Below are 23,590 nucleotides of genomic sequence, written 5' to 3'. Positions count from 1 at the left end.
ATCAGTTGGTATACGTTGATGATTTCGCCCACAGAGGCCGAGATGATATGATGGGATGCCCTCAGAGGCTTGATGATGTTATGTACGTATATACATATGCATGATATAATATTTATACGCACATGCATGACATTATAAATGTTTTATGATTCACAGAGCTATTCAGACTTCCAAGTTGAGTCCTTTACTCCATGTTTTTATGTCTTTTATATACTGTTTTTCATGCCTTATATACTCGGTACTTTATTTGTACTAACGTTCCTTTTGCCTGGGGACGCTAGATTTCATGCCCGCAGGTCCCGATAGACAGGTTGACAGTCCTCCTAGTAGGCTATTAGATCAGCGGAAGGTGTTGGTGCACTCTACTTGCTCCGGAGTTGCCTATTTGGTCAGTATGATTTGGACATGTATTGATTGTTATGGTGGGGCCCTGTCCCGACCTTTATAACGCTTATATACTCTTAGAGGCTTGTAGACAAATGTCATGTATATGGATATTTGTATGGCCTTGTCGGCCTATGTTTTGAGTGTACAAATGATCATGTCATCCTTATAGGCCCATATGTCACATGTAAAAGTTTCTATATCATGTTGGGTCGTTCTATGTCTTATATTCCCTTATGTTTTATTCTGTTTATCTCATGACAGACCTTCTAGCCCATTTACCCATGATGGTATGATAAGAAAGATACATTACATTAGTACTCGGGTGAGTAAGGCACCGGGTGCCCATCGTGGCCCTCCGATTTGGATCGTGACACAAAAATCGCCTTAATCCGAGCTTGCAAAGTCCAAAATGAAAAAAATCCCGGAAACCCTTCGAATATAATTCTGTCCAGGGCCTTTCGCACCTGCGCTCCACTTAACCGTATCTGCGGTCCCACTTTTGCGGTCAAAGCTCCATATTTGCGGAGTTACATTAGACCCCCGCCCTCTCGCTTCTGCGGCCCCAAGCCCCCACCTGCAGGTGCGCTCCTGCACAAAACCGTACGTTTCTGCGGACCTGCCTCTCCAGTCCCCATTCCATTTCTGCGACCATCGTTATGCATTTGCGAGCTCGCAGATGCCGCATTTGCCTCGCACCTGCGGCCCATCAGCAGCCCAGCCAAACTCGCTTCTACGATGCCCCCTTTGCTTTTACGTCCTCGCACCTGTGACCAAGACCTTCACAGGTGCGATTACACCAGTCCAGAACTCATCAACCATCTCTTAAGTTCAAAATTCGATTAGTTAACCCTCCGAAATCTACCCGAGCCCCCCAGACCTCAACCAAATATACCAACAAGTCCTAAAACACGATACGAACTTAGTCGAGGCCTCAAATCACATCAAACAACATCAAAAACACAAATCACACCCCAATTCAAGGCTAATGAAAACTAATGAATTCCAACTTTTACAATCGATGCCGAAACCTATCAAATCAATCCCGATTGATCTCAAATTTTGCACACAAGTCATAAATGACACAATAGACCTATTCCAACTTCCGAAACCAAAATTCGAGCCCGATAACCACAAAGTCAACTCTCAATCAAACTTCTCGACTCTCCAATCTTCTAATTTTCCAACTTTCACCATTTCAAGCCAAAATCACCTATGGACCTCCAAATCATTATCCGGACACACTCCTAAGTCTATAATTACCTTACGGAGCTATCGAAACCGTCAAAACTCCATTTCGGATCCATTTACACGTAAGTCAACATCCGGTCAACTCTTTCAACTTAATCTTTCAACCTTGGGACTAAGTGTCCCAACTCATTCTGAAACATCCCCGGAACTAAACCAACTACCCCGGCAAGTCATACAATAACAGTTGGGCATATAATAAGTAGTAATGGGGGAACGGGGCTACAACGCTCAAAACGACCGGCCGGGTCGTTACAAAAATAATAGAAAAGGAGCAGTTGGGATGCGGACACCGCTAAAAACATACACCGGTCTAATTGCGTGATTATGTTACTAATGTTGCCCAGAAATTGAGTCCATCTTGTCCTCTATCCACTTCACAACATCACTCAGATACGCCTTATCCTTTAACACAATATCTGAATTACAATAAATTCTCTATACAACAAAGGGCTTTCCTTGCAGCAATCACTGCAGCTCATGAACTGGCTCATTTCTATTTGGCCGTAAAATATGAAAAGTGGAGAGAAACAACGAGATTAAAAATACAGGCGCTAGAGAATAACAGAACATGGGTAATAAAGGATCTGCCTCCTAACAAAAAGGATCTCGATTGCAGGTGGCTTTACAAGATAAAGTACAACTCTGATGGAATAATTGATCGACATAAGGCCTAACTAGTTATTCTCGAGAATCATCAAGTATAGGGGATCGACTATAATGAAACGCTTGTCCCAGTGGCAAAGATGGTGGCTGTACGCATATTTTTGGTTGTAGCAACTGCAAAGAATTGGGAGTTACATCAAATGAATGTACATAATGCCTTCCCGTATAGGGATCTTTAGGAAGAGGTTTACATGAAATTGCCTCCTGGGTTTCGAGTTGCAAGTCCAGGAAAAGTGTGCAGACTTCGGAGTCCCTTTATGGGTTAAAGCAAGTGCTGGGGTATTGGTTTGCTAAGTTGTCGGCTGCCTTGGAGGACTATGGGTTCAAGCATTCATATTCTGATTACTCTCTTTTTACTCTGAAAAGGGTGAAGTTCGAGTAAATATCCTTATGTATGTTGATGATCTGATTATCTCTAACAACAAATCCGAGGCTATTCGCAATTTCAAAATATGTCTTCGCAAATGCTTTCACATGAAGGATTTGGGTAGATTGAAATATTTTTTGGGAGTGGAAGTCTCCAAAAATTAGAAAGGTATCTTCTTGAGACAACGAAAATATGCCTTGGATATTATTTCAGAGGTTGGGTTATTAGGTGCTAAGCCTGTGGGAATGCCTTTGGAACAGAATCATCGACTAGCATTGGTAGGTAGACGGGCACTTGATGACCCTGAGCACTATTATCATTTGATAGGTCGACTTATTTATCTGTGCTTCACTCGGCGGAAACTATCCTATAGTGTTCATATTTTATCTCAGTTCATGCAGCAACCAAAAGAGGAGCATTGCAACTTTATGGGTTGTTCACTTTTACTAAAAAGCAAATGTAATCTACGTCTCTATGGATGGTATGACTCTGGGCTGGTTTTCCCTTGACTCGACGCTCGCTTATAGGTTGGTTTATCTCGTTTTGCTTACACCATTTCTTTGTGAATGCTCCACTTTTCTCTTTGTCGTGCAACTTCCGCTAGTAGATCGTTCAACACCTACGGCACAAACCTATTTTGAACCTATTGGTCCTAGTATCATAGGCGATCGAACGGCCGCCTCCTAATTACTAGACCAACCTGCTACAATAATTTTATAAAATACCTAGCGAAGATATGGCAAACAAATAAAGTAACTCACCCATATCTTGGAAGACTAAGAAGCAACATACTATCTCTCCATCATCTGTAGAGGCTGAATATTATTCTATGGCAATGACAATCTGTGAGGTAAAATGGTTGAAGGAATTTTTATCAACTTTGGGAGTGACTTTCACTTCCCCTATTCATCTTTATTGTAACGGTCAAACAGCATTACACATAGTATTTTATTCGTGACAATATTGATAATGGGAATATTCGCACTAGCTTTGTGACTTCACATAAGCAATTGACAGATATCTTTACAAAGGCATTAGAAAAATCTCAGTATGTTTCTCTCTTGTGCAAGTTGGGCATTTGTAATCCGCATGCGCTAGCTTGAGGGGGAGGGGGATATTGAAAAAGCGTGTGTGTGGGTGTATATATTTGTATATGTTTAGGACTAGGAGAGTTTTCTTTTTCCATATTTGCTAGGACTAGTTTTTCATATTTGTTAGTACTAAGGTTTACTACTTGACTTGCATATATATTCTTGTTAATCAATAGAAGAAGGCATGTCTTTCTCTTCCACGCTTGTCCATCGTATGCTTGCGTGTTTTGGCAATTTTCATCTTCAGGTTATTAAAGCTAATTTTCTATCTTGAGTTTTGATCAAGGTAAGCATCATAGTACGCTCCTTTAACTTTCTTGTGTTTTTTGTTAGTGTTAGTTTCATCTTTTAGATCTTAAGGAAATAAAGTAACACATATATCTATTAGTTTCTTCTTCTCTTTTCCTGGATGATATGTCTTTAATGCACCTTTGCTGGTATTTATATATCATGACTATATTGTGAAATCCCAAATTATGAGAATATTATCTTTTTAAAATATCCGCCGTTAAAATAACAGTTTTTGTTATCCCAACTACTTGATGCTGATAGGTCAGCTGAGAGCGCGAGATTCGGGGTACTCAGAGATGAAAATTATGGTAAGATTACTTTCCTTTTCTAGATTGTTACATGGTGTTATTTTAGTAGATAATGTATTATTTTTGATTGTGTTGCTACTGACGAGGAGTTGTTCTAAAGTGATGGAAACCACAAGTGAAAAAGAGTAACATATTTAGAGTACTTTTAATTTATAGTAAATTAGTCATTAGCATATGTTGCCTTTACAATTTACCAGCACTGGTCGACAACATAAATTATGAGGATGCACTATTAATTTGTGCAAACTATAGAAAAGGTCAATTAGAAAAAAAGAAAAAAGAAAAAAGGGACGAGATCATTTACATAGAGGATTCTCGGAGAAGTGATCATGCATACGAGATGGTAGTGACACTGAGTCTTAGAATCCAACATCTACGATCAATAAATTACTCATATAATGAGATCATTATCAATACTTATGTGTATTGATGTAGTTTGTAAAGAAGCCAATATCAATATAGCGACTACTTAGACTCAAGCCACCAAATTATGGGGAAAAAAAGGGAACAAAAATAGGTATAACACATTAATTAAATGCGCTATGTCACTCCCTCCCCCTCCTTTTTTTTGAAATATACATATGATTGAAAAGCAGAAAAATGACATTTAATGTACTTAAAGAGCAATAGACTATTGGGTGCTCCGAAGCCTAAAGGCTATGTTTTGAAGGTGGGTTTCTGCCTTGGAGTCTAGGGTTCAATTTCTACCACCTACAAATTTTATTTTTTTGTTTCTTTTATATTAAAATAATTATGATTTTGAATTCATTACAAGTTAAAAAAAGAGAAGCCTTTTATTATTTCGTTAAGAAAATCTACCAAAACTTTTAATAGTTGTTATTTTATATTATATGCAATACAAAATTATTTTTTTCTCTTTTTATTTTCAATATAGAATCATGAATTTTATTTTATAATTAAAATTTCCCATAAGAGAAATTTAATTAATATATACATTTAATCTATTGCTTGGAATTCTTTATTTTTAAATGTTTTTTCTTCAATGGAGAGTACTTATAAATATTAAAATATTTATATCTAAATACTTAAACCAAATAATGAAAACAATTAGAAATAAAAAAGAAACAGAAAAATAAAATTTTGGTAGTGGCAAGAATTGAACCCTAGAACTCCAAGGCCAAAACACACCTTTATATCTAGACTTTAACCATCGGAGCACCCAACAATATATTGCTCATTTTGTACATTAATATTCTATATATATTTTTCATGCGCTATATATATTTAAAAAAAAGAGGAGGGATAGACTTTAACCCCCATCCATTAAAAAAGGACATAGTGCATTTAAATAATGTGTTATACTTATTTTTGTTTCCTCTTTTTTTTTTTTCATAGTTTGATCGCTTGAGTTTAATTTTTCGCTATGTTGGTTCCGTACTCATGACTTAAGTATAATTCACTTAACTTAACTGTAGTTCTTTTGACAAAATATTCTGACATTATTTGTTAGAACTACAATCTTACTAGCACAAAATAGTATTTTTATAGGAAAATTAATGAAATTTTTTGTCTTGAAAAATGATATCAGCATTAGCCGCCTCTTACAACGAACATTTCTTATAGTAATGCTTTTTCCTATCTATTTTTTTTTATAGTTTTAGGGATTATACGTACCAGGCACATAAAAGACTAGTATACGAAAAAGTCCCTAAGATAAAAGGCATTGAGTTTGGTATTGATTCCAAAACCAAGAGTGAAGCTAGAAGATTGGGAGTTGAGGGTAGGTGAGCCGGCTGATCCCTTTATTATCTACCCCTTTTATCATTCCCATACCCAATTTTCGATATTGGGCTCTGCTCCCATATTTCTACTTCTCTTCTATTCAACTGTCTGACCTACCCTATCAGACACTTTTGAAGATTGCTCTGATCTGGTAAGAATTCTATTCATTTTATTGGTTTATATGGGCCAAAATTGATTCCAAACCCGTTTGACTTTTACATTAATATTTTCCATTTCTGGGAATTTACGATTCAATGGATTAGTGTTTGAGGTTTTTTTTAAACAGTGCTGTAAAGATCAGGTTTTGAGGATGGAGTTTTTTGAAAGAGCAGAAGCTCAATTTATCATTGGGGTTGCTGTTGCTATTGCTGCTGCTGGTGCTGCTGCCTACTATTATTCTTCCAAGAAACCCAAAGGTCTTATTTACTTTAGCTGCCCATTACTTACTACATAAGTGAAGGGCGAGCGATATAGACTTGTGCATGGCTATGTTTAAGTCTAGAGTCCGAACCTCATTTTAGCGCACAAAGTAGCGTTAGATCTTGAGTTGCTTGACCCATTGAACATCTAGAGTTCGAATCACATTTTAGCCTCAAACGCTTTGGTCTAGTGGTAAGGATATAAGAATGCAGCACCATGTGTGGGTTAGGCATACATCACGAGTTCAGTCCTGCAACAGTCAAAAGCTTAGTATTTAAGTGGGGAGGGTAGAGAGGTGGGCTCATTATTTACCGGGTTTCAAACTATGTGCCATAGTCCTCGAGATTTCTAGGCTATCAAAATATGTATATATATAGGGGAAATGTTGTCAATGGACCAGGTGTGTTTGGTATGTTTTCCTCAAAATGTTTTTCCGAAAATAAGTCATTATTGTTAGTGAAAAATATATCTTGAAAATGAGCATTTATTGAAGAATGATAATAATATTAACAGATGGGATAGTGTTTTGATGAAATTGCTGTGTATATAGAGATTGATAGTAATGTTTAACCATTGATTGGAGCAGTTGGTGAAAAATGCTTTCTTTTTACAACCAAACACTGTTTTCTATTATTTGATGACTCTAAGTACTCCAAAAATGGTTGTCACAGTTTGCTTCGTCGTGTTTAAGCTGCAGACTAAAATTTTTATGTAAATGGATTTTTGACTAAGATAATTAAATAACTCTTTCTTCTTTTTTATATGAGAAACTTGTAACTTACCAAATATAACGTCAAAACAGTGAATTATTCCATGTCTGATTGGTCAAATTGACCATGATAAGTAAACAATTGTCAAACAAATCGAGACAAACAAAGCATGCATTATTAGTCTTCTAGTGTTGACTTTTAAAGGCTGTACTTATTCATTTAGATAGTAAAGTTAAATACCCAATGTTTGTAGCAAGGAAACCTAAGTGCTCCTCTTGTATTTTCTAAGATGTCAGCATATCTGCTGACTTATTGGTTTAATTGAGAATATCTGCTTGAAATTTTGTGGTGACCATGCTTTTGATCTTGGTTATTATAGACTAACTAGTTAAATCGTGTTGGCTTTACAGTATGCTTGGATCCCGAGAGGTTCAAAGAATTTAAGCTTGTGAAGCGCACACAAATAAGCCACAATGTTGCTAAGTTCAGATTTGAACTCCCCACACCTACTTCTGTATTGGGCCTACCCATTGGACAACATATTAGTTGCAGGTTCAGTTTGGTTTCTGCATTAGCCTTTGATCCTTGTGCCTGAAATATTTCTTTTTACTAATTATTAGGAGACATTTGGTAACTCTTCTGCCATGATACAATACTTTATGCTCTAACGAACAGGGGCAAGGATAGTCAAGGTGAAGAGGTTGTTAAAGCGTACACACCAACTACTTTGGACTCAGATGTTGGATATTTTGAACTAGTTATTAAGGTAAATTCTGGTTTTCTGGTTAGTCTTTGCTTGCTATAAAGTATATTCTTTTGCTCACTCTAATTGGTCAATTTGCAAATGCTTAGATGTATCCTCAAGGAAGGATGTCTCATCATTTCCGAGAAATGCGTGAGGGTGATTATTTGGCTGTGAAGGGACCTAAGGTGCTGTTCTGCTTCGTTTTTGTTATTTCATGTGTTATCATTCATTGAACAGCAACTTACAGTAGTTCATGTTCTAGTGCTGTAGCATTCTAGTTTTCTTGCGGTCCTTTCAGAATGATTTTTTTCACACCTGCTCTCTTTCAAAACTGCCTGAGTTTGTTTGAACTTTTGGAACAATATCAAAATGACTTGCAAATTGGACAATGAAACGAATAACAAGTCATGTGATTTACCTAGAAATTATTGTTTTGACAAGGATAGATTTGCTAGATATCTTATCATATTCTGCACTTTTATGTAAATTGTGGTTTCTCTGCATCCATGCCTGAGGTTCAAATACGGGACAAGCTCCAATTTACTTTATTTCATTTGAATTGTAGTCTTATTATTTTGTTAAAAAGATTCATCGGTAGTGGACTCATGCAATTTACATCTCTTGTTAATAGGGCCGCTTTAAGTACCAGCCTGGTCAAGTGAGAGCATTTGGAATGCTTGCTGGAGGCTCTGGCATTACCCCAATGTTTCAGGTCTGTCCCCTTTGTTTGATGTGTTATTCCAGCCCACCTTTCTTTTTGGTTACTTATGGTTAGCTTTATTGGTTTTCCACAATAAATTGTTACCTTGCACTTATTTACTGAGGTTTTTGGGTTTGAAGTCGGTAAATATTTGGTTGTCTTTTTCCAGGTTGCTAGAGCTATTCTCGAGAATCCAGATGACAAAACAAAGGTGCACCTGATATATGCTAATGTTACCTATGAAGACATTCTTTTAAAGGTAATTTAGCATATCACCTGATGAATCTGCTGTTTGAGTTCGTGACTAAACATATTGGACAGTTTGAGCAGTGAGCTTATCAATAATCTCATTTTTCTTGCTTTTTCTATTTTCTTTCTAATTTTCAAGTTTTTCCTTTCTTCCTCTATGTGGCAGTAGTGCTGTGTTATTGTATCTGGAGAAAGTGTGCTTAGTATAGCTCTATGCTGACTGTGGTTTTGAAGGATTTAGTATACTTATCCAGTTTTAGATGTTTTTAAGTTTTTGCCTAGTAGTGTTGTGTTAGATAGCTGAAATATAAATGCCTCCTGATTATCTTTGATGTAGTAAAACACAAAATCAGCACACAGTGATCTGTACTGTAGTTGTAGAGCATTTCCACATTGAGGAAATTGTCTTAAACTTGGGAAGAATTTCTGTGTTTGTCCATTTCTCGCAGCCAATTTCCACAGGTGAATATCATCTCTAAAGTATTCAATCTTTCTTCACTTCAGCTATATTAGTAATAAAGCTGCTTCTTGTACTGTTTCCTGGGGTTTCTCCCTCACCCCAGTTTCATCCTTTGCTTATAAAAGTAAAATTAAGCACATTTATTTGTGACCGCCACATGCTATACAACTTTTCTTTTGATAGGTAAAGTTTCCAAAATGTATGTATGTTTGTGTTTCGTAGTGTCCAAAAATGTATGCACATTATGGTCTAGTTTCTTTTAGGGGGCATTTGTTCCTTTTCCCTTTTTTGGGTGGGGGTGGGGGGTGGGGTGCATTTAATCTGAGTTTAATTTGAGGGAGTTGGTTCGGGGTTTGAACTTTTAAAAACACTCTTATTTGCTTTTGGAAGAAATGGTTTTGGGTAGCCGTTGTGTTTGGAAAAATATCATTAAAACCCCACCACGTTATGGACGCTTTTGTTGAAGACATAATTAAGTAAATAAAAGTGTGCTCTCTCTAACAACTTAAGCTTTTAGATGAGATGGTTACACACTTCAACATGGTGTCAGAGCATCGGTGAAAAAAGATCGCTGTGCGTCATTCCAGCAACATCCAGGAAGAAAAAACTCGGTCACTGTGCAATTTTCCGGTGACCTTAGTGACTAATTTGCGCCATCTCACGTTTGGTGAGTGTTGTTCACAAACCAACACCACATTAGACTCAGAAAACTCCGGCGACCAAATCCCATTTAGATTCTCCGGCATCAAACGGCGCACGCACCGGTCAGAGTGTGACTCCGCCGGCGCGTCTGTCCCACGCGCTGTGCGTGCTTATCCGGCCATTTTTTGGCCGAGCTTCTTCAGGACAGCTTGTTCACAAGGCAATTCTGACCCTACCTAGCCAGTTTACACCTAATTCCAGCTTTTTTTTCCCAGTGATTTAGTTGCAGTTGCAGTTTCCGGCGACTGTTCCGGCGGCTGGTTCCTTTTTTTTAGCAAGCCACAAATTCTGGGAGTTGCAGTGGTGCTAGACCTCTCTTCAATCCAAACCATACAACTTTTAGTCAAGAATTTGAGAAATTGGTTGTAGGAAAATGGGATCCAATACTATGAATAGTTGGATGGTTTCTCTACAGGGTTATATTGAGTTCCTTCAGTACAAAGCATGTAAACAAACATCTTCAAAGATAGCTTCCGTTGTTCAAACAAGTTGTAGCATGACTTGTGTCTCCCAATTTTCAACCTCCGAGTCTTGGGTCATTGATTCAGGTGCCTTTAATCATATTTCTGATAACAAATCTCTTTTCACTACTATTTCATGTTCTCAATCTCTTCCAACAGTCACAATGGCCAACGAGTCTGAAACCGTGGCAAATCGGTCAAGCAAGTCCACTTCGTTCCTTACCTTTAGATTCAGTTCTTTACGTTCTCGGTAGTCCTTTTAATCTCACAGTCGTTAGTCCCATGGCCAAATCACTTGAATGCTCTGGTTTATTTCTTGATGACCTTGTTTTTATACATGAATGCAGTACGGGGCGGATCATCGGTACGGGGCGTGAATCAAATGGACTTTATTATCTTATCCTTGCAAAATCACATGGACTCACATCTTGTCTTCTTTCAACAACTTGTCCTGTTGTTGATTCACCAGATTTATGACATAAACGGTTAGGATATCCCAGTTTGTCGAAAATTCAAAAAATGGTACCTGGTTTATCTCACTTGTCCACTCTAGAGTGAGTCATGTCAGCTCGGTAAGCATACTCGTTCCCATTTCCCTCGACATCCTAATAATTGAGCAGAGTTACCTTTCACTTTTGTCCATTCAGATGTTTGAGGTCCTAGCCGAGTCAGTTCTACCTTGGGATTTTGCTACTCTAGTAGTTTCATTGATGGTTATTCCAGGTGCACTTGGATATTTTTGATGAAAAATCGATCTGAGTTGTTTTCTATTTTCCAAACCTTCCACGCTGAAATTCAAAATCAATTTGGGGTTTCTATCCGCATATTTTGTAGTGATAATGCCCTAGAGTATTTGTCTTCCATTTCAGTAGTTTATGAACTCTCATGGGATTATTCATCAATCATCTTGTCCGTACATCAATAATATATTTTTCTCCCGTGCTTTCTGAGTTCCGTACATCTTGTCCGTATCAGAGTAGGCTGAGGTCCTGGGTTCGAGTCTCACCGCCACCCAAATATCAAAAAGAATTTTCACATGCTTGGCTCATAAAAAAGAATCAAACTCGCACATGCGAGGGCGTGTTGAAGACATAATTAAGTAAATAAAAGTGTGCTCTCTCTAACAGTTTAAGCTTTTAGATGAGATGGATACACACTTCAACAACTTTCATATAGGAACAAATTGAATAGACAAAATCTGATCAAACATCTTCTTTTGCTACTAAACGTATTTTCTTGTTGCCGAAAAATGTAAAAGATCTGTCTAAGGAGGAAAAACTTAGCAAAATGAAAATGTCAAATTTGCAATTGCCAAATGGTCTTGGCTTATGCAGTGAAAACATCCCCAGAGCTGTTTCTGGAAACCAACTTATTAACATGTTTGGTTTAAAGCCAAACCAAGTTGATTTCCTAAACCTATTGAGAGCCCATTTGGCTTAGCTGATCTAGAGTATCTGATTAGCATTAGGTGCTGAAAAGTACTTTTAAGTGCTGAGCTGATTTAATAAATAAGCAGTTACTTGTTAGGATAAAAGTGTTACCGACAAGTTCTTTTTATGTTAAAATGACTTAAATGACCTTAAAACTATTTATTATATGAATAAGGGCGTGATTTCTTCTAGAGTTTAGATTCCAGGTAGATTCAAATACAAAATGTTCTATTTCTCATTTTATTTTAGTACAAAGTAATTAAATAAGATTATTTTTTATAAAAATCATTTTATGATAAGCAGACAATCATAAGCTATAAAATAATAATAATTAAATTAACAGAAGATTGTCAGTAAAACATACCTATGTAATACACAAAATTTGTAGAGAAGAAACAGACACTTGATGCGTATTATTTGTGAAAAATTAAATTAAAACATTCAGCTATCACGAATTGCCATCCAAATATTATTATCTCCTTGATTCTCCACATTTTCTACATTTGCATCGTTGACTCATGCGAATCTGCCAACATCAGGATCAACGAGTGGCAGATAACTCTCATTTTCAGCTTCTTGTTTATCCCTCTTGAAAATTAGATGACAAATACCAAAAAATATTCACCACAACAAAAGCTCAAAAAGATGCAAATATAATACTTCCTCCGTTCCAGTTTATGTGAACCTATTTCCTTTTTGGTCCGTTCCAAATATAATGACCCCTTTCTAAATTTGAAAACAATTTAGCTTAAACTTCCAATTCTACCCTTAATGAGAAGCTTTTATAACCACACAAATACTGTGGACCCCTTTTTGACTTGTTCAGAACCACAAATTCCAAAAGTCTTTATTTTTTCTTAAACTCCGTGCCCAAACAAACATGTTCACATAAATTGGAACGGAGGGAGTAGCAAAAAGAGTATGAGAGGTATAAGAAAAGTGAAAAGTATATTGTACGAAAAAGATCATAGATACACTAATAGTTTGTAAAAGTTTTTGCATAACCGGTGTTGTTTTATCTCTTATAATAGGTTGCTTATGTTTTACAGGTTATCACTTCATATAAAAAGTTAATTGCAATTGACTTTGAAGTAATTCGTTAGTGTAAAACTACAACACCAGTTATGCAAAAATATGCGGAAGACGAGTGAATTTTGCTTACCCCAAATATTGCTGACGAGAATCTGGCGAATTGGAGAGGCGGCGGGTTGTTTAGGTTTTGAAGAATTGGGAGACTGAAATCATGCGAGGAGTTTTGTCTTAAAAGGAGTATTCTAGGGATAGAATAGTAGATATCTTGGTCAAAATTAAAGTGTTTATAAGCTAAAAAATCATAAGTTGGGGGTGACCAGCGGCTCATTTTTGGCTTATAAGCACTTCAGCTTAGCCAAACACCCTCTGATTTGGTTTTTTCTAATAATTGAGAATCACTGAGGGCCACTGGCGCACGGTTTAAAATTCGGTGGATAATAAACCCGCCCTGCTATTCTTCTCCACTTAAATATCATGCTTCCGTCTGCGGCGTGTTCGAACCCGTGATGTGCGGCTAACCCACACATCATGCATTTCGCTCTTACTAGTAGACTAGTACACCAAAACCCTAAGCCCTGGGACACCTTTGATTTGGTTTTAAAAACAAACATTTCGTGTTTTTCTCGAACCCTGATGTGTTCTTTCAAAACTGCATTCGGGAAATGTTATGAGAGAAACTGTCAGATGTTATGTTTTAATGGAGACTTCAACTTTTATCTATATTTTGAAATTTTGACGGGCGGGGGAGAGTGATTATAGCTATAGCACAGTCTAGCATAACAGCTACAGGCTTAATCAGATATTTTGTTTATATGATGAGCTTAATCTTCAGATACTTTATATTTACCCTTTATATTTACCTAGTCAACCATTTGCTGAACTTTCCAATAACTTTCCTACTTCCTGAAAGTTTGCATTTTAGCAATTTGGGAGGACATAGCTGAACAATTTGTGCCGCAAAAGTAAATTAGATTACTACTTGGAAATGTTGATCGTTGCGTGCTAGTCAGTTCTTGTTGAAAAGATTATGTATGAAGATACTAACTCAGCAACTGAATTTATTTTTCTTGGCCTACAGGAACAGTTGGATGGCCTTGCTGCTAACTATCCTGACCGTTTCAAAATTTATTACGTACTGAATCAGGTGACTTCCGTAACTTTTATGTTCTTTTTTGGCTTTCAAAATCATATCCTTTCATCTAGCTGTTGTTCATTATACACATTTCTTAACATTCTTTTCTTCAGGATGCCTTTATGTTTGTAAATACTAATCTCCCATCTTTCATCCTAGTTTCTAGTACTCCTGTAGATACCCCAGAAGTGTTGCATTATTTCATTTCACCTGTTTGCTGATTTATCAGAACCGAAGAAGGAACTGATGGGAAAGATGTCCCACTTTTCCCCTCAACCTTCTTGAAACACTTAACACAAACCTTTTGTGCTCGTGAAGGATAGCATTTTACGGCTAGTGTGTCAAAGGCCTGCAAACTAGACGGAATCTAACCAAAATGTCGAGTAAACATGCTTGGATCATGGAATCGATTTTGCCCAATTATTTTTAATCAAATGACATCTCGTCTTTCATCTAAAATTTTTGATTTGTGACAAAGGATTGGGTTGCAACTAGCTATGGTTCAGTGTTTGGTTTTGATGTAATACTACAGAATAGGTAAAATATTGCCCCCAGCAGTGTAGTTAGTTGCCGAGTGTAATATATGTGGTTCAACTTCCAGAAAACTCACCACCCACCTCGAGACAAAGGGTAGAAGTAAGAAGTAGAAGTTGAGAGATATAGGTCTATGCAATTAAGCTATACTATTCAAAACATTTATTACACGTGATCAGGTCATTTCTTCTTTTGTATCTTGCCAAATTGCTCCTTGTCTAGCTGATTGCACAAATATATCTTCTCCTACATATTCAAGAAAATTTGTGTGATTGTTCACTTGTGAGAAAAAGAATATCCGACTGTTTACTCGATATATGTGTGCCTTCTGTTTATCGAGACTGTGTAAACATATATTGTTATAAAACATAGTTTGAGTTGCACATTCATGAATATTATGTGATCCTTTACTTGATTTATATGTAGCCTCCTGAATTATGGAGCGCTGGTGTTGGATTTGTGTCCAAGGAAATGATTCAGACTCGTTGCCCTTCCCCAGCATCTGACATTCAGGTGTGATATAATTTCTCTTCAATGGTTAAGCAAGAGTCTGGTTTCAATAATTCTAAATTGGATAAATAAGTGGACAAGAAATTATAAAATGTTTCGAAAGGAATGTAGAGATTAAGAGCTGATTTCATGTCGAACATGCAGATACTGAGGTGTGGTCCACCTCCAATGAACAAGGCTATGGCTGCTCATCTTGAAGCCCTTGGATACACCCCCGAGATGCAATTCCAGTTTTAACTTCCTTTTCTTTTTTGCATTTTATTTTTATTTTTATCCCTTCATTGATATTTAAGCTCCATCGAGAATGCTGTCATTTACAGCTGAGGAAAGGCACTTATTATTTGCTTATGGTAGACTATTAGGGCTGTTTAACAGAGTTTGGGGATGAAACAACTCTCGAATCTAAAGCTTGTTTTCAGTTTAAGTGGGCGTTTGGACATAAGAGTTGTAAAATTCCAAAAAAAAGTGAAAATAATTTTCAAGTGAAAATGATATTTGAAAATTAGAGTTGTATTTGGAATTTTGGGTTGTTTTTGAAGTTTTGTGAGTGATTTGAGTGAATTTTGAAAAATAGTTTTTTGGAGTTTTTTAAATTTTCGAAAAATTTCAAAATTTATTTTCAAGTGAAAATTGGAAATTTTATGGCCAAACATTGATTTAGAAAAAAAAATGGAAATTTTTTGAAAAAAGTGAATTTTTTTTTTATGTCCAAACGGGCTCAAATAACGTGTCTTCCCTGATTTTGGTATGTTCTTTGCTCTTCTGAAATTTGCGTGGTTCATTTTCATAGTCTACCTTTACCAAGATAAGAAAAGAAGTAATTAAGCTAATTGAAGTATCGTTGTTATTGGGTGTCACGACCATCCCATCATAGGTATCTCTAAGACTAGGTAAGTCAAACACTTAATAACATTAAAACACCTAAAATATGATATAATAAGATTGAATTTAATATTACAGTGGAAATAGCATTAACAAAAGCCCAAAATAGCAAAACGCAATACAATTTCCCAGAGTCATGAACCTCTAATTGGATACATAAGGATATTTCAAATACAATACTGTTGGAATGTAACATTAACAACATCAACATAAAGGATGCGATTCTAAGGACTGCGACGGTCATGTAGCTCTACCTTGAATTATGGCGATCAGTGTAAGCTCTCTTTAGATCCGCTGCCTCCAGCACTTGGATTTGCACAAAAATGTACAGAAGTTTAGTATGAGTACATCGCAATGGGTACCCAGTAAGTATCAAGATTAACCTTGCTAAAGTAGTGACGAGGTTCAAGTCACATGATATACTCACTAGTTAAAGAACCTGTGCAATATATCAATAACTGGCAACATAATACATAGCGAAAAATATTATCACAATTTTGTTAGAACATGTGATAACAACTCAATGTAGGAGAATCCATCTTTGACAACCAATCATCAAGTAGAAACAGAGGCATATGATAGCACGTCAAATGTAATTGGCAGCTCATTAAGAATACATAACGAAGTTTAAAGAAAATATGTATATGATCAAAATATCATCCCGTTTCGTCACATGAACATCATCAAAGAATCACCCCCAAAATCATCACATAACATCATCAACAATGTCGTCTTTATTTCGCCGCATGTGCAATATCAAGAAATACTACCCTTATTTTGCCGCGTGCGCATATCACCAGTCTTGTTTCACCATATGGGCAATTCGAGAAAATACCACCCTTATTTCACCCCATGCGCATAACAATAATCACAATCGCACGGCCAAGACCTTGTGCTAACACCCAATCTATCCACCCAATCAGTGCAGAAATATAGTATGAGTATGTAAATCAACGCATACCCAATAAGTATCTAGCCTAGCCCCAGAGAAGTAATGATGAGGGGTCGATATCGATACTTACTAGTGGTCCAATAAATCAGTACAATAAATTATAAATAGATACAAAACACAATGGTAGTAATGAGTTAAGAACTGTAACTACCATAATTCTCTAACATAACGTCCATGTGAATTTCTCAATTATCATTTGCCATCTCAACAGATAAGAAATATCAAGTGCTATTTTAAATAGATAAGGAATATCAAGCGCTATCTCAAACAGGTATGGAATATCAAGCGCTATCTCAAACAGGTATGGAATATCAAGCGCTATCTCAAACAAATAAGGAATATCATGTAGATGCCAGGGTTCAATCAAAAGGAAAATCTCATGAATATTCGGACTCCTAGCGATATTACGCACGAGTTATGCCGAGGTCGTGCGACCCGATGCATAAGTCGTGTACATACACTGCCGAGGTCGTACGAACCGATTCATAAATGCATCACAAATTGTTATTTCATAGCACTGCCTAAGTGTTCGGCCCGATCCCTAAGAAGAGAAGAAACTTATCGAATTTACGTGTCACGTATTCGCCACACAGTGATATGAGCATAAAGTAAGCATGTCTTTACCAACAATCAAATATCTCGCCAAACAACTCAAGGTAATGAGGTTCGACCTAAGATGATCTCCAATCAAATTTCAATTATAAGTTTTAGGAAATTAAACTAACAAGTTGAGTTCAAGTAACACAAATATTGTATGGTAAAAGTTCAAAGTCTACTCGGACATAAATATGATTCTAGCTACGTACGGACTCTCGTCACCTCGTGCATACGTAACTCCCACAACAAGTAGCACACAATAAATACAGTACCTACGGGGTAGTTTCCCACTCACAGGGTTAGACATGTGACTTGCCTCGCTCCGAAATCCGATAATTGACTTCTACGCCTCTCTAACACCTCAAACCGATACCAAACGATCCGAAACTAGTCAAACAATGTACAAATCAATCAAAATATACTCCAATACTTGTAATTTAACAATTTATAATAATTTCCAACTCCACTCGAAAAGTCAACAAAGTCAACCCCCGGGCCTATGTGCCCGAATTCAGAATTTTTTTGAAGATAAATATTACCCATAGCATCACGAACTCAAATATATAATTTATTCATAATTCCATGTCCAATTTCGTGGTCAAAATCCAAAATTACCAAATCTAGGTTTTCTTCCAAAATCCCACAATTTCTATCAATTTACATGTTAAAATCCATATATGTTCATGAAATATAATCAAAAGTGGTTTAGAAACACTTACCCCCAAGAGGTGGATGAATTAGCTCTCCAAAATCTCCCCAAAATCGGCTTCAAGAGAGAAAAATGAGATGAAATGAACAAATCTCGATTTTTGCAAACTTATATACTGCCCAGGCCACTCCTCTTCGCGATCATGGAAAATCACTCGCGATCGCGAAGGCCAAACTAACCTTGCCCAGAAATCGTACTACGCTAACGCGAGGCCAGTCCCGTGATCGCGAAGCCCATCCTGCCAAACCTTCATGAACGCGAGCCACGCTCCACGAAATCGTAGACCTAACCTGCCAGCCCTCGGCAATTCCTTCCGCGATAGCGAACAGTTCCACGTAACTGCAAAGAGCTACCCTCAAATCCAGGCCACCATGCTAACGCTTCACGCGCGACCCTTTCCACGCGAACGCGATGAACCATCAAACCAAACACCATGATCGTGAGCTACCATGCGCGATCGCGAAGAACAAATTCACCCAGCTCCCAAACAACACCTCGCGATCGCGAGCCTCTCTTCGCGATTGTAATGAACACCCCTGACACCAGAAACCAGCAATCACAAAATAAAGCAAAATGGTTTGAAACCATCTCGAAACACACCCGAGGCCCCAGGTACCCCGTCCAATCATACCAACAAGTCCCAATACCTTATCCAAACTTATCTTAAGGCTCGAAACGCCACGAATAACATCAAATACACGAATCAACGATTAAAACCTTATCTTAACTTTCAAACATTCAAACTTCGCCGAATACGTCAGAATCACACTTAAACATTCCAGAATGACGCCAAATTTTACTTACAAGCCACAAATCACAATATGAACATATTCCAAGGCTCGGAATCCAAAACAGATATCGATAACACCAATCCACTTCGAATCAAACGTAGGAAATTCTAAAACCTTCAAAATGCCAACTTTTCTCATTAAGCGCTGAGACGCTCCCGGACTATCTGATACTTAACCCGAACATACTCCCCAGTCTAAAATCATCATATGAACTTATTGGAATCTTCAAATCCCGATTCCAGGGTCAATTACTCAAAAGTCAAAGCTTGATCAACTCTTCCAACTTACAGCTTCCGAATTGAGAACTATTATTCCAAATTAACTTCGAACTTCTTGAAAATCGAAACTAACCACGCGTGCAAGTCATAATTCATAAAGTGAAGTTTCTCAAGGCCTCAAACTGCCGAACGACATGCTAGAGCTCAAAATGACCGGCCGGATCATTATATTCTCCCCTACTTAAACATACGTTCGTCCTCGAACGTGCCAAGAACCGTTCTAGTGTTTCCCAAAACCACTGTTTAACACCTCGTGCACCTACTCGTGCTACCATAACCCATATAAGCACATTATCTCAAGCCAAATTAATGATCTTTCTTGCTACCTTAGCCCACAAGCGTTAGAAACAAATTCCAACATTCGAAATTCTCTGTAAGGTCCGATTCTAACATACGTATACCGTATCAATCTCAACACGTGTTACCAAAACATGATCATGCACCCATGCTGAAGTTATTATCACTTTTATCATTATGTGATTTATTTTATTATTGAGTTACTCTTAGTTGAAATTGTTGTTACATGATATCCTTTTGTTGCCGGTTATTCGCATGCATTTAGACGTAGTACTAGTTCGTGCTATCTCTTTCATTGTTAGCATATTCATACACTAGAATCCGAAGTTTGCCATTTCATAGAAATACTTTTACTATTGAGTTTATCCTTAAACAGTTAATTGGAATTGAGGTTATCGGAAGTCATTAATCTATTTTAATTGAAGTTGTGTTTAAAGGGGGTGTTCTTCCTTGTCGAGTCACTTTTCCGTTCATTTTGTTGTTATTGAGATTCTATATACGTTGTGTTGATCCGTGGGCTATTTGTTGTGGAAATATTGATATCGTTGGATCTTTGGAAAGGTTGTGGCCTATGGGCACTTGTGATACGAGTTGATATGTTGTGTTGTTGTGATGATAGCACATGTGAATTATTGTGTGGTTTGGTTGTTGTTATGCAGAGTATAAGGGTGGCATTTCACCATTGTTGTTATGCGGGGAATAAGGGTGGCATCTCACTATTGTTGAATGTATGGAGTGATACGGGTGGCTATTGTGTTATTGTCCGAGCGGAGCAGGTGGCTATTATACGAAGTGATAGGGATGGATATCGAAGAGATAAGTGTGGCTAATGATAATGTCAAGGAAAAGCGATACGGGTGGCTATCAGAGAGATAAGGATGGCAATGTCAGGGGTGATGTGTGATGGCTTGGCGACATTGTGTTGGTGATTTTCGTGTGATGGTGTGCTTTTCCTTGTGTATGTCATACACCTTGCATGACTTGTTTTTTTTTACTTCGATGAGTTACTCGATGTCTTTGATAGTACTTGTTGACTTGGGCTGCAGTAGTACACTCACACAAGCATACACCGTAGTATGCCACTTATACTAGCTTAGGAGTATGAAACTTGACCTTTATTGATCATGCCCATGTGTTCTTGTATTATCCATTTTCATGTTGCTATTGAGCTTGTGACCATGCCAGGCGGATTGTGATTGTGAGCCTATGACCATGTCGGGCAGATTGTGATTGTGAGCCTGTGACCACGCCGGGCGGATTGTGATTGTGAGCCTGTGACCACGCCGGGCGGATTGTGATTGTGAGCCTGTGACCACGCCGAACGAATTATGAATGTAAGCCTGTGATTATGCCGGGCTGATTGAGATATTGGCACGTGAGTTATCCGTGCGATTGTGATTCGAGATGTGGGCATGACGTGCTGTAAGTATATGATGGTGGGTTGAGACATGTGACTTGTAACTAAGAGATAAAGTATTACGGAGTGATGTCGTTGTGAACCTTGTGTTAGAACGACTTGATTTATTGGTTGTCATTATGTTCCTTATTTGGTTTCAACGATATTTTCATAGTGTTCCTATTGCCTTACTGTTTATATCACATGTTGATTCTTGTTGCCATTTACTGATTCATGATTTCCATTATTAGCTTTATACTTCTATACTGCACAAGTTATTTTGTCTAGTAGGTGTCTTGACTTGTACCTCGTCTCTACTCCACCGATGTTAGTATTGATACTTACTGGGTACCGACCATGGTATACTCATACTATACTTCTGTACATTTTTGTGCAGAGCCAGGTATTGGAGATATCGGACTCGGGCGGAGTTAGCTTGTTGATCGCAAGGATTCAAGGTAGAGCTGCTTGGTCATCGCAGTCCCTTGGAGTCCTTTCCTTATATTGTACTGTCATATTGTCACTTGAACAATAACAATATTGTATTTCGATATTTGAGACCTTTCCATGTACTTAACTAGAGTTCGTGACTCTGTATTACCAGTCTTGGGAGGTTGTTATGATTATTGCGGCGTAGGCTCATTTCGCTCTTGTATCGGTATTCATATTAAACTCTGTTTCAAATTAGCATTGTTAATAATTGGTTTAATTGTTATAGTAATCGGCTTACCTAGTCTTAGAGACTAGGTGCCATCACGACATCCTACGAAAGGAGTTTGGGGTCGTGACAACAGTCAAACCTCTCTATTACAGCCTTGCTTGTTCCAAATATTTTTGGTTGTTATAGCAAAGTGCTGTTATAGAAAACATATATTATAACATAGCTGTTACACCCCATGTTTTCGTACATAAAAGTATGTCGTAAGTCAGTTAATGTAAGCCTAAAAATGAGATCATCTTTAGAATTACATAAAGTAAGTTAATCATATTAACTTGGAGGTAACAAATATTTAAGATCCTGAACTGCAAGTGCCAAGAGGGTTGGAAGGTTTAGAAGCTAAACGAATCGAAGAAAATACGTTTCGTGGAAAGTTGGCAAGTTGAGAATGTTATAACCCATACTTTTGGGGAGATACTAGGGTTCTTAACATGATAAAGAGGTGATTTTATGAGGTATTTTAGTCATATTATAGTTGTGTGTTATGTTTTGAAGTCAAACGAATTATGAAACAAAAGTTGACAAAAGTTGTCACAAGTTATGCTCATAATTTTACTTAAACTTTAGGTCTAATGTTACTGAGCTTTTATCTCAATGCACTTGGAACTGGGGGGAGAGGGGGGGGGGGGATCAACCCACCACATTGAAGATCTATGAGTTTAGTTTCCAATGCATTAAACCGTTTGTCGATACGACGTCGGAGTAGAGAGATATTCATATTTTTGCGAGACTGCGCAAGCAACTCTCTTTGGGACCCACAAGGTCGGTTGAGGTTTATCTTGATATATAAAGTTGTAGCCTTCGTATCTAAGGATCATTTAGGCCCAAATCAGACCTAAAAAGTCTCTCTAGACATACTACTTACATCCTTAGGATTTTGACGCAATTCCATCATCCGCAACTCTAAGTCAAGAGGCGAACACATCAATGCGATCCTTACGACATAGGTAAGACTTTGCCGTCCTCCTTTATCCTTATAACTCAATTTTGGGAAAGGGATTCGTGGCTAAGGAAGCTTGTCACCTCTGTATTTTATCTATACAATCATAATTAAGAGCGTAGATCAATGGGAACAAGGTTTGGAAGCAAGAACACAAGAGGTATGTAGGGTTTTCGTTTCGTTTTCGGCATGATTTGGTTTAGCTATGTTCTAGCCTTTCTTATTGATATTTTAAGGGTTGTTAAAGGGAAATATCAGCATGTATTATATTCTTGTATATTATTTAATTACATATGTGAATTATGGAATATAATAGTTTAGGTTGGAACTTCAAAACACAACAATAAAAGGGCAATTCACTAATTTGGCCTATGCGATTCAGACTTCCGTTTGTTCCGTTCCTTTGATTTTTTTATGTTTACCTAAACCCCATATTATCCTAATAGATTCATTTAAGATTATATAAGATTAATTATTATGTGTTGATGCTTAAATTATTCCTAAATCATATTTAGACTTTCATGTCATATGTTACTATAAGTCGACATTACATTTACAATTCTGTTTTGTCGATCGTTTAACACTATTGTGGATAACTGGATTTTCTTTAGTTTGATGTTATCATCTTGGCCGAGTATCCATTCTCATGTACATTGTGGTGCTTGTTGTTGTTTTTGGGGATCATCCAGTTTTAGAGGAAACTCTGTCGAAATTTTTGGAAATTCTAAGAGTTAGACAAATTTTGAGTTCTTTGGTTCTAAATTTATTATAGAGGAATCCTAAAGAGTTAATTAACCTTAGTATCTCATGTACATAGTCAGTTTCTCCCTAAACTGGATTAAGAGTT

The 23,590-nt window shown here is 37.3% G+C and overlaps 1 protein-coding gene across 4 annotated transcripts; it reads left to right on the top strand.

Annotated features, from left to right (window-relative positions):
- The first annotated feature begins 278 nt into the window (after positions 1 to 278).
- Positions 279 to 15,605, top strand: LOC104094424 (NADH--cytochrome b5 reductase 1-like). 4 transcript variants are annotated; one of them, XM_009600356.4, is made up of 11 exons: positions 279 to 388; positions 4,309 to 4,355; positions 6,385 to 6,514; positions 7,639 to 7,780; positions 7,904 to 7,994; positions 8,081 to 8,158; positions 8,605 to 8,685; positions 8,843 to 8,932; positions 14,086 to 14,151; positions 15,100 to 15,186; positions 15,328 to 15,605. In XM_009600356.4, exons 2-11 carry the CDS (start codon positions 4,344 to 4,346, stop codon positions 15,418 to 15,420), a joined length of 870 nt encoding a protein of 289 aa, XP_009598651.1. In that variant the 5' UTR covers positions 279 to 388; positions 4,309 to 4,343; the 3' UTR covers positions 15,421 to 15,605. The 4 variants fall into 4 exon arrangements, with proteins under 4 accessions (XP_009598651.1, XP_009598654.1, XP_009598653.1 ...); XM_009600359.4 differs by lacking the exons at positions 279 to 388; positions 4,309 to 4,355 and adding an exon at positions 6,055 to 6,249 and having other exon boundaries at positions 6,400 to 6,514; XM_009600358.4 differs by lacking the exons at positions 279 to 388; positions 4,309 to 4,355 and adding an exon at positions 6,055 to 6,249 and having other exon boundaries at positions 6,395 to 6,514.
- The last annotated feature ends 7,985 nt before the right edge of the window (positions 15,606 to 23,590 follow it).

This window comes from Nicotiana tomentosiformis, chromosome 1, assembly GCF_000390325.3.
Source record: "Nicotiana tomentosiformis chromosome 1, ASM39032v3, whole genome shotgun sequence".
In the NCBI taxonomy this organism is placed as follows: Eukaryota; Viridiplantae; Streptophyta; class Magnoliopsida; order Solanales; family Solanaceae; genus Nicotiana; species Nicotiana tomentosiformis.
Note: the sequence above shows the minus strand (reverse complement) of the source record. Positions and strands in the feature narration are given on the sequence as shown.

What these genes read in the sequence shown, in the direction of transcription:
- LOC104094424 (XM_009600356.4), top strand. An exon ending in GGACAACATATTAGTTGCAG is followed by an intron (nt 7,781 to 7,903) that starts GTTCAGTTTGGT and finishes TCTAACGAACAG; the next exon opens with GGGCAAGGATAGTCAAGGTG. An exon ending in ATTTTGAACTAGTTATTAAG is followed by an intron (nt 7,995 to 8,080) that starts GTAAATTCTGGT and finishes GCAAATGCTTAG; the next exon opens with ATGTATCCTCAAGGAAGGAT.